The 12,235-nt window shown below is 37.2% G+C and overlaps 1 protein-coding gene across 1 annotated transcript; it reads right to left on the bottom strand.

Moving 5' to 3' along the window:
• Window positions 1–3,720: 3,720 nt before the first annotated feature.
• Window positions 3,721–11,872, bottom strand: LOC132645835 (metacaspase-1). The gene is made up of 5 exons (XM_060363057.1): window positions 11,242–11,872; window positions 9,775–10,105; window positions 9,194–9,314; window positions 8,839–9,066; window positions 3,721–4,026 (listed from the first exon to the last, which is right to left on the bottom strand). Exons 1-5 carry the CDS (start codon window positions 11,612–11,614, stop codon window positions 3,967–3,969), a joined length of 1,113 nt encoding a protein of 370 aa, XP_060219040.1. The 5' UTR covers window positions 11,615–11,872; the 3' UTR covers window positions 3,721–3,966.
• Window positions 11,873–12,235: the final 363 nt, after the last annotated feature.

Below are 12,235 nucleotides of genomic sequence, written 5' to 3'. Positions count from 1 at the left end.
ATTGAAAAGGCGAATCAGAGGATTCATAGAGATTGTAACACTCATATTCTGAAATCAAATACAATGATTGTTGCAATATTTTCCTGTCTTGATTATTATTTTCTCGACGCGAATTTTATTGTCTACACTTATTACTAGTTCGGAAAAGGGTCAACGATGTCCCTAACCTATTGAATTTGTCTCAAAATTACCCCCTTCCACCCATTGGACAAAAAACGCTCTTAATGTTATCGTTTGACTTAAAAATGCCACCAACCTATTGAATTTGAGCCAACACTACTTTCCTTCCACCTATTGGATCAAAAGTGTCTTCAACATTATTTTTGGCACAAAAATACCCCTAAAACTAATGGTTGACTAGATGGGTTATATAAAAAATCAGTGACCATGTATAATTGATCAAGTGTTAATCCAATGTGAATTAAATTACAAACGGACCCACCCATATAATTATACCTAAATCCTTAGTTATTACCCCATCCCGATTTCTGTCCTTCCCCGTATATTCCGAAAAATTTTACCATGGTAGAGGCTCAACCAACAAAAGTTGTGTGAGGCTCCACCCTTTGCTTGACAAGTGAAATTTCTGGGTCCTACAGTACTTTTGCTTACCTACACCTTTCTCTCTCTTTTATTCTTTCCAATTATCTTTTTGCTCTCTCATCTCTCTCTTTCTCATAGAATGTAAAGCTTTTTTTTCTCTCTCTGTGGAAAATACTATTTAATGTAAAAATATTTTGTTTATATTTTTTTCAGCAGAGTATGAAACTTTGACTTCACTAATGCACAACTATTATCATAATTCTAAATATGCAAAATGTATATTAAAATGCGTGTGATATACTATACCTGTGTTTAAAAGTTAATTGAGGTAATAAAACGTTAAAAGACGATATTTAGCTTCACTCAGATTTATAAATCACATTTCTAAAATAAATAAAAAAATAAAAAGCGCCTGGAGCACTAAGCTCCCATATGAAAAATATAATTTATTAAAAGCAATTATTGAATAATTTATGTAGTTAACAAAGTGATTATTCCAAAATAATGTAATAAATGGTCAATCAATATTTTAGAAATGCATTAACTATTCCTTATTCCTTATATGTTGTATGCCATTTACAAAATTCACACAATTATGTATTGATAATTGGTCAATTGTCAGTTTCGTACATTTTAGTAGATGAAGAGAAATCAAAAAGATCTATTTCTATCTTTATCCATTTATTTTGCCGATTTATGTTGGTTTATTCTTAGCAATAAAATAATGTAATACCTTTGATTCAAAATAAATGTCCACTTAGCCTTTTTCACACCCTTAAGAAAATATTAATTCCTAGAAAAAATAGGTATTTTGACTAAACTACCCTTTATTAATAAGATTCTTACCTATTTATTGCCTTGAGTAAATAGGGGCAAAACTGAAAAATAAAGTTAATTCTTTCTTGATTATGTAAGTAAACACTTATTTTGAACCAAAATAAAAAGGCTAAGTGAAAACTTATTTTGGTGCTTTACAAAGTGATTTTTAGATATACGATTTATAAATTGCATTTGAGAAATGCAATTAATAAATTTGTTACTTAGAATACGATTTAAGTTAACGTCATACACGTATACGTTTGGCATATTCTTAAAAGCTTTGAAAAAAAATCCTTCCTTTTTTTTTTTTTTTGTAGGAGCGAGTGAGAACTGAAAGACAAAATAACAACTAATTTACTATTGAAAACTAAATATTTGTTGGTTGAACTATGAAATTGCATGGGTTAATTTAGAAGACAAAATTATAAAACTAAAATTTGTGCTAAGTTGTGTGAGGATAGTGGGCAAAATGATAGAGTGAATGATTAGAATAAAAGAGAGAAAGGTGTGGGTAAGCAAAAGTACTGGTGGGATCCAAAATTCCACTTGTCAAATAAAGGATGGAGCCTCACACAACTTTTGTTAGTTGAGCCTCTACCATGGTAAAATTTTTCGTATCTTCCTCCCACATTATTGCAAAAGACACATAACCTTTAATTCAAAAATTAACATTCCCGTTTTTGCATTTCATTTGAAGTATTACGAGAACTTGTTAAAAAAAAAAAAAAAACTTGTACCAGGTGTACTAAAATCTAATACCTCAACTTTTGTCAAGTAAGGAAAACAGACACCAGGTTCCTCAATCCACACTGCCAGTTAAATTCCTTTGTTCTCCTGTATTTAGATGAATACAAACATAACAATGACCAAGTGCCGTGGATTTTACCAACCCGGTATCCCAATTGAAAAGTTCCAAAATACAAAGTTAGCAAGAACATAAAAATAAAAGGGAAAAGGTGCAAATATACCCCTCAACTTTGCCATTTAGAGCAGATATGCCTCTCATTATAAAAATGGTGCATATATACCCCTGCCGTTACAAAAATGGTGCAAATATACCCCTGCAGTTACAAAATGGTGCTAATATACCCTTTTCACTAACAAATTTTTTTTTAAAAATCATTTAATTTATTTTTTAATTAAAAAAAAGTCTACCTATATTTTCTTTAGTAGACATAATTTTCTAAAGCCACATGGTAATTTTTTTTTCTGGTGGGTCGAGTCTGGTAAGTTTCAAAAAATATCTCTGTGACTTTAAAAAAATAAGTCTACCCATATTTTCTTTAGTAGACATAATTTTCTAAAGCCACATGGTAATTTTTTTTCTGGTCTGTCGAGTCTGATAAGTTTCAAAAAATATCTCCGTGACTTTAAAAAAATAAGTCTACCCATATTTTCTTTAGTAGACATAATTTTCTAAAGCCACATGATAATTTTTTTTTTCTGGTGTGTCGGGTCTGGTAAGTTTCAAAAAATATCTCTGTGACTTTAAAAAAATAAATCTACCCATATTTTCTTTAGTAGACATAATTTTCTAAAGCCACATGGTAATTTTTTTTCTGGTGTGTTAGGTCTGGTAAGTTTCAAAAAATATCTCCGTGACTTTAAAAAAATGTCTACTCATTTTTTTAAACTTACCAGACTCGACCCACCAGAAAAAAAAATTACCATGTGGCTTTAGAAAATTATGTCTACTAAAGAAAATATAGGTAGACTTTTTTTTAATTAAAAAATAAATTAAATGATTTTAAAAAAAAAATATGTTAGTGAAAAGGGTATATTTGCACCATTTTATAACTGCAGAGGTATATTTGCACCATTTTTGTAACGGCAGGGGTATATATGCACCACTTTTATAACGAGGAGCATATCTGCTCTAAATGACAAAGTTGAGGGGTATATTTGCACCTTTTCCCAAAATAAAATAACAAATGGAGTTGTTTCTGAGAAGATTAACTCTTTATTTTCGTTGCAAAAACAGCTCAAGCAAATACTTTTTGAAAACCTAAAAAGTTGAATTTGCAAACTCACCTAAGCAGGTAAACGAATCCACTAAAACGTCTATGATTAATGGATTGATTTGATTAAATAAATATTAATCAGAATTCATAGGACAAGAAAGGGGAAACTAGATCATTTGAAAAGAAGATATTTAGGAAAGAAAGGGACCAAAATTAGTATTCTGATGATCAAAAATTGAGACTCAGAATACAAGCCTTCACGTCTCCTCCAAAATCCAAGAGGTGCGTAGTCTCATCCAAGTAAGGTTTCAAACACTCAATTTTTTATTTATTTACAAATAGAGCGGCAAAAGAGGAATGTAAGCATCAAACTTCTACCTCTGGACAACCAAAAGTGTAAAGGGTAAACATCTCAGCAAATTTATTAAACAAAGGGAATTAAGCAAATTCAGTTAATCTGTAGACACTGCAACAATTAAGGGCCAGCTACATCGACAATGATAATAACACTATTAAGCTTTCCATCAGAAATGTATCCTCATTCTCATGCATAAGCAGCATATTATAGAAGCCGATAAAATTTCTATCTTTACAAACAAGCCAAATCCAAACACACCAAGAAGGGGGGAGGGCAGAAGGAGTTTCACAGTGAAAATGGCTTTGCATACACATCGAATGGTTGGCAAGCTGTTAACTGGGGCTCCTGAAAAGAGTACAACATAAAAGAGCAAAGGTCAACAACTTAAATTCTGCAACTCAGGGAAAATTGAGGTAAAAGAATGCTTTAATATCTACACAAGTAAATTTGATATTGGTCATAATTTCAAAAGAATAAAGCTGATAAACACATCTTTGGTCTTTCAAAGTATAGTAGTGCATTTATGCTCTTGCTAACCATGAGCTGCAAAAGGGAGTTGGCGCTTCTGGTCAATGCCAAAAAGAATTTAAAATGTGGGGTGACATACACAAGGGTCTGCACCAAACTCCCATAATCACCCAAAAGGACGAACAAGGTTGGATCAAGCCTAAGACCATTAAAGTAATTGCGAAGCCCCAAAATTGAAGGCCTCAAGTGAACCAAGAATTTTTTTTCACTTCATAATAGATTTGAATTATTCAAATGTATGTTATAGATTTGAGTTGTACAGGCTAGCCAGAGTGAGGGAGAGGAAGGCTCGGGACCTGGATCAAGTGAAGTGTATCAAAGACGAGGGAGGGAAAGTTTTGGTAGAGGATGCCCTTATTAGACGAAGATGGTAGTCCTACTTTCATAAATTCCTGAATGAAGAGGGGGACCGGAACATAGTTTTAGGCGAATTGGAGCTCTCTGAGAGCCGCCGCGATTTTGGATACTGCAAGCGGGTCAAGGTTGAAGAGGTCGAGGGGGTTATGCGGAAGATGAGCAGGGGGAGGGCGACCGAGCCAGATGAAATACCGGTAGAATTTTGGAAGAATACGGGTAGGGGAGGCTTGGAGTGGCTTACGCGGTTGTTGAATGTTATTTTTAGGACGGCGGAGATGCCTGAAGAGTGGAGATGGAGCACCATGACCCCGTTGTATAAAAACAAGGGGGATATTCAGAATTGCAACAACTATAGGGGTATCAAGCTGTTGAGCCATACGATGAAAGTTTGGGAGAGAGTGGTGGAAGCGAGGATGAGGAAGTTAGTTTCTATTTCGGAGAACCAGTTCGGATTCATGTCGGGGCGTTCGACTACAGAAGCCATTCACCTGGTGAGGAGGTTGGTGGAGCAGTATAGGGATAAGAAGACTGACTTGCACATGGTGTTTGTCGACCTTGAGAAGGCTTACGATAAAGTCCCAAGAGAGGTGTTGTGAAGATGTCTAGAAGCTAGAGGTGTTCATGTAGCATACATTAGAGTGATTAAGGACATGTATGATGGAGCCAAAACCCGGGTGAGGGCGGTTGGAGGTAACTCGAAACACTTTCCAGTCACGATGGGCCTGCACCAGGGGTCCGCGCTTAGCCCGTTTCTGTTTGCTGTGGCTATGGACGCTCTGACAAGCCACATTCAAGGAGAGGTACCGTGGTGCATGTTGTTTGCAGATGACATTGTGCTTATTGACGAGTCGCGGAGCGGTGTTAACGCGAGACTGGAGGTTTGGCGACAGACTCTGGAGTCGAAGGGTTTCAAGTTGAGCAGGACTAAGACAGAGTACTTAGAGTGCAAGTTCAGTAATGGGAGTCAAGTAGAGGACGAGGACGTGCAGCTGGATAATCAGTTCATCCAGAAGAAAGAAAGTTTCAAGTACATGGGGTCGATCATCCAAAGGACTGGCGAGATTGACGACGATGTCACACATCGTATTGGAGCGGGATGGATGAAATGTCGGGGGTGTTGTATGATAAGAAGGTGTCGCTATTCTAAAGAGAAAGTTCTACAAAGCGGTGGTTAGACCAGCTATGTTGTATGGGACGGAATGCTGGCCAGTTAAGAAAGCGCATGTCCAGAAGATGAAGGTAGCTGAGATGCGGATGCTGAGATGGATGTGCGGGCATACCAGGAGAGATAGGATTCGGAATGAAGTGATTCGGGATAAGGTGGGTGTGGCCCCTGTGGTGGATAAGATGCGGGAAGGGAGGTTGAGGTGGTTCGGCCACGTGCAGCGAAGATGCGCCAGTGAGGAGGTGTGAGAGGATGGCTGTGGTGGGCCTGAAGAGAGGGAGGGGTAGGCCAAAGAAGGCCTGGGGAGAGGTGATTCGGCAGGACATGGCGTTACTCCAGCTTACCGAGGATATGACCGGTGATAGGAGGGGGTGGAGGTCGAGTATCAGGGTAGAGGACTAGTGGGGGGCCGCAAGGTTTCCTTTCTCGTATTAGGAGTATTTTTATCCTGCTTCTATGTGTTGGTCTTGTCTATCTTTGTTATTTTATCATGACTTCGTTGCTCTTGCTATTTCTCATTTTCACATGGTTTTGATTTGCTTGTCCGTATCTGACTCTTTTCCCTTGCTTCCCTTGTTTTCCTTGTTTTCTTTTGAGCCGAGCAGTGTTCAGGAAAGCGGGCGCTTCACCGCTACGCTTCGCTTAAAGCGGTGAAGCGAAGATTTGTCGCTTCAGGTAAGTGGAGCGGAGGCTACCCAATTAAGCGGACGCTTCAGAGACCGAAGCGGTGAAGCGGCTGAAGCGTCCGCTTTATGTTGTGGGCTGTTTTTTGAAAGGTTAACTTTAATAAAATAATAAGTCCAGGTCAAAATTTTAATACAATAATACATCCAGGTCAAAATCGTAATAAAATAAAAAGTCTGGGCCAATTTTAATAAAATAATTAGTCCAGTTAATTGAAATCCTCAGCGCCACTTTGAGACATTTTATTTGCACAATCAGCTAGGGTTTTGCAGCAGCTCTTCTTCTCCACTTTCAGGTAATTTCTTTCCTTCTTCTTCTTCTTCTTCTTCTTCTTCTTTCAAGCTCTCTTCTTTGCTCTGTTTTTTTCTCCACATTTGCTCTGTTTTTTTTTTCTCGAATTATAGGGTTCTGCTCTGCCTTTCTTCTTTCTTTCTTTCTTCTTCTGTTTCTTCTTCTTCTTTCAAGCTCTCTTTTTTGCTCTGTTTTTTTCTTCACATTCGTTCTGTTTTTTCTTTCTTCTTTTTTGCTGCTGATTTTTTTTGCTCTGGTTTGCTGCTATATATGCTCTGTTTTCAGTTCTGCCTTTTTCTTTCTTTTCCAGTTCTGCTTTTTTCTTTCTTTTCCAGAGTACTTTTTCTGCTTTGTTTGGCTGTGTTCTCTGCTGATTTTGTATCAAAAAAATATTTGCTCCTGATTATTTTTCTTAAATCTTAACAGCAATTAAAAAATGTCCGAAGACCCGGCTTTGGAAGTATGGGAAAAAACTTAGTGAGACCAATCGGACTGCAGTTATGTGTTTGTTTTGTGATAAGATAACTAAAGGAGGAATCTTTCGCCACAAACAACATCTTATTGGTACCTTTAGCGATGTTGCACGCTGTCTAAGATGTCCGGAGAATGTGAGGGAAGAAATAAAAACATATGTCGAAGGAAAAAAGGAACTAAAACGTCAAATGTTACATCAACCAACTGTAACTAATCTTGACGACGACGATGATGAAACAGAAGAAGGTGAAGCTGTTGATTTGTCCGTTCGTTCAAAATCACAAAAACGGACAACTTATAGATGAGCAAGATCAAATAGGGGACCAACTAAGTACTTATACTATCAAATAGACTAACCCTAAAACGCCTCAATGACCTAGTGTTCATAAAATATAATAGAACATTGAGGCGTCGTTACAATGCTCGCAATGTAATTGATCCAATTGGTTTGGACAATATTGATGATGCCAATGAATGGCTCACCGGGGTTGAGAATGCTGAAGATGAAGCAATTTTTGAGGGAGATTCTGATTTCACTTTCGGTGTTGTTGCCGAGGCAATGGGGGTAGAGGAGAACCAGTATGGTTTAAGGGGGAATACTTCAAGCCAACGTAGGAGGGGAAAAGAAGTAGCTACAAGTCATTCCCTAGTTGATGAAGTTGAAGAAGATGATAATGAAATTGAAGAAGATGATGAGCAATATGGTGATGATGTGGGAGTACAAGATTTTGACAATCTTGTAGAAGAATAAGAACTAGATGTCGAACTATTAGTAGCTTTGATTTTGTTTGTCCTATGGTCTGGAGGATTTTGTGATATCCACTTTAGTTTTTTATTTGAAATTTTAGTCTATGGATATCTACTTTAGTTTTGGATTTGAACTTTTGCTTATATATATATTCTCTATTTATTTTGCTCTTTTTAAAAAAAAAAATTGCGCTTCACCTCAATGAAGCGGGCGCTTCGCTTCACGCTTCGCTTAAAGCGTGAAGCGGGACCTTGTCGCTTTTTTCCGCTTCACGCTTTCCTGAACACTGGAGCCGAGGGTCTTTCGGAAACAGCCTCCCTACCTTCCAAGGTGAGGGTAAGGTCTGCGTACACTTTACCCTCCCCAAACCTCACGTTGTGGGATCCAACTGGGTATATTGTTGTTGTTGTTATAGTAACATTCTACCTAAAGGTAAAAAAACTGTAATTTTAAAAAATAAAAACATGTACAAAGCTACAACAACAACATACCCAGTGCAATCCCACAAGTGGGTCTGGCGAGGGTATGAGTGTACGCAGACCTTAACCCTGCCTTGGGAGGTAGAGAGGTTATTTCCGATAGACCCTCGGCTCAGAATAAAGCAATAACAAAGCAAGTCAAATAGGAAAAAGGAAACAATGACTACAATTTTTTTAGCATGAAATTATTTTTAACATTCTACATAGATGATTAGAATTTTGAAAAACATTACATTAACCTTAAATAATTCCTAAAACACTGCATAAGTCTTTATATATAAACTTATTATATAAATTTAAACCACTTATTAGAGATAGGATTCAGAACCTAAACACTGCTTCTTCAAGAACAGTTTTTCTTTACTAAAAATGAGATCGCTGATAAGAAAGATACACTTCAGTAGTAAATTAACGTAATATGTTGAAGTTACCTGACTAAAGCCTCCACCCAAACCACCGACACTACCACCTGTCAGAAGCATGGAAATGAGAGATGTGACAGCACCGCCACCAACGTCACCCCCTGAACTTCCACCAGCTTGTCGAATGGCAGTTCGCATTGCGGTCAATATACTTCCATATGTGGCTCCATGACCGCGCTCAATAGCTTGAATGAAACAGAAAGTCATAGCACCAGTTGAAGTTATTTTTGAAAGAGCCTGCACATCAAAGTCATTAGGTTCATAATAGTTTCAAGTTAAATCCATTACACAGAAAGAGGGATAAGCTAATAGTTTCAGGTTAAATTCAGTACACACAAAGAGAGATAGGATTAATCAAACTTACAGATGTATCAGCGGAAGTTTGATCATCATCACAACCGCTAAAAGAGAAAACTTCACCGCCATTAGTTCCTTTCCAGACACCAGAGCGGGGACGATGGTCCTCCCATACATATTGTCCGCTCCTATATCCATGAAGTTGCAAAAAATAAGTATTACCGAAGATAGAGTGGAATAAAAAGTTGAACATAGCTGAAAACGAAGAAAAATTACAGAACATTTTCAATGATGACATTTTCAGGTGTTACCTTGTGCACAACATATCATGTTTTAATTAATAAAATTTGTAGAATTCGATGTTTAGTCAAACCATATACATTCTCGAACTGAAGAGTTGTTCATGGAACATATCATATCTCAAATGTCAGAAAAACCTATCAGCCCTCTATCTTAGATGAAAATGAAACAACAGATACTTCGTTAATTTTTCTAATTAGGAATCTCTTAGGTGAAAATGAATACTCATTAAACATATTTTATGAAACAACCTCTTGTATATCAAATTATACCTCAATGCTTCAAACAATAGATTACAATTTCTAACAAAGAAAAAACATCATAAATTACTAAGGATAAGTGACATACCTGCTCATTCTACAAAGGAATGGAAGATCTAAAACAGTTCCACTGTGGCAAGCATCAACTATGGCATGAAGTTTTACTCCGTGAGGAAGAGGCCTGACAATTGTCGCATTAACCTCATCATCAACAATCATACCCTGAGTTTCAAAATCAAGGGGGCATAAAGTCTCGTCATATCCATCCACTTCATCTCCATTGTAATTCCTTTGTCTTGAGCCATGACCAGAATAATGTAAGAATAGTGAGTCTCCCGGTTGGCATCCCTGTACAAGCCAATATAATGCCATACGCATGTTCTGTTTAGTTGGAGTTCTATATGGGTCGGTTTCCTCTTCTGCACATGTATTTTGACAAGAGAGTCGAAATTATGAAACATATCTCTAAAGCAAATTAATATAAGTTGACCAAAATCAAGTATACACTCTTCTGGGTTTATTGTCAATGCACAATGGGTAAACTATGATAGCAAACAATTGTTTCAAACAACAGAAGAGTGGAGACATACAATAATAATTATTCATTCTTGAAAAAATGGTTAGGTACAAAAGGAAAATGTAATTTGCCTTTGAAAGTTGTTTGTGGCAATCAAAAGACTCTCAAGGTCGCAAAACAACACAATTAAAAAACAACAACGATAATAAAACCTATTAAGGCGATTACAGGGACCACTAATATCCTTAACGCTAGATGTTCATATTTTGAAGACACCATCATCTGATCATAGGAGTATGTTGTCCTTTTTCCTTCATAACATGTTTAGCCCAACCCTGAACCCCCTACCTAGGAGCATGATAGTGGCTTTTTCTCGGTTCCTCCTTTGGTGACTCTAACCCCCTCATGGTTAGAGGTCGATGGCCCTAACCACACTAGGCTATCTCTTGAGCCTCTTAAACGTTATCAATGATCATTCGCTTAAAAGGGTACACTTGAGCCGAGGGTCTTTTGGAAACAGTCTCTCTACCTCCACGAGGTATGTGTAAGGTCTGCATACTCTACCCTCCCCAGACCCCACTTGTGGGATTACACTAGGTATGATGTTGTACGCTTAAACAGGACTCTTTGAAAGGTAATTTTCCTTCTTTGACATAGTTTGGAAACCACATGCATATCGGGAAAAAAGGCCTTTTGTTTATTGGTTTTCCCAAAAAGGAAAATAAAACCATAATAATGTTACTTGCAACAACTCCAATCTCAATCAATGTTTTCACTTGCTACCATATAAAGTATTCCCTTCCATTAGATTTCAAAAGGCTTATATCAATCAACTATATATGTCTCAATTCCATACCAGTTGGTAAGCTAAACGACGACGACAACATACCCAGTGTAATGTGGGGTCTGGTTATAGTTGATAAGCTAAACGAATTCTCTAAAAGAACAATTCTAAAACAGAATTAGATAAATCATAAGGTCAATTCATATAATTGTTAAACAGCTGAAAAAAGCAAAAGAAAGATTGGATATTTATACCAGTGAGCATAAGAATGGATGCTTCAGGAAAATGGAACTTGTTGATCAACATATATTTCATACATTTAGCATCATTAATACACCCTTTCAGCTCATGTCTAGAATACCTATACGATATACCAACAATCACAGCTTTCTTTCTTCCATGTGCATTGGGTGGTGGGCCAGGTGGCGCGTGGCTGTACGGCGAAGGAGGAGGAGGTGCGGCGGCGGAGGAAGCAGGTGGTGGGTATTGATTAGGTTGTGGTGGAGGAACGGCGCGTGGGTCGCCTAATTGTGTAACTGCCTGACAAATTGCACATCGAATGGATAGTGCACCTGGTGGTAGTTGTAATGGGGTACGGCAATTGGAACAATTTACTAACATCAACATGGCTGATTTGTGTGCTACTAAATTGATGAATTTAAGGGGGAATTAATGTGGGTGATCTATCTGAGAATGAAAAAAATTGGAATTGATTATGGAGAATAGGGTTTTTGGAAAGGGGAAAAATATTGAGAGAATTATTAAGAAGAGAAAGAATATAATAATAAGAATTAACACAGGAGATGGAGGAAACACGCGTAAATTACGAGGCGGCTAGCGGAGTTGATGACCAATTGGTTGAAAAAAGTGGGTTTAATGTGTTAAAATTAGATTACAAAATTTATGTCTGCAAAAGCTTTTGACTTTTTATTTACTGTAATTTCGAAGAATGGAGGATAACTTATAGAGCTGGACTTTAAAAAAACAGCTTATAAGCTGTTTTATATAAATTACGAACATTTTTTGCACGGATTGCCTTTCGTTTGGGGTGGTCTTTAAATTTTGCCCCTCAAATTTGTGGTCTTTAAATTTTACCCTTCATATTTGTGTTCTTTAAATTTTGCCCTTTGCTTGAAAAGATGAGCGAATACATGAAGTTCTGGGTTCGAACCCCCGCTCAGGCATAAAATAAAAAAATAATTTCGCAAGGCAGGACTGGGGGAGTGTATGCCGGATCCAGCATACAAT

Source organism: Lycium barbarum, chromosome 6 (assembly GCF_019175385.1).
Source record: "Lycium barbarum isolate Lr01 chromosome 6, ASM1917538v2, whole genome shotgun sequence".
NCBI lineage: Eukaryota > Viridiplantae > Streptophyta > Magnoliopsida > Solanales > Solanaceae > Lycium > Lycium barbarum.
This window is presented reverse-complemented; position numbering and strand designations above follow the sequence as displayed.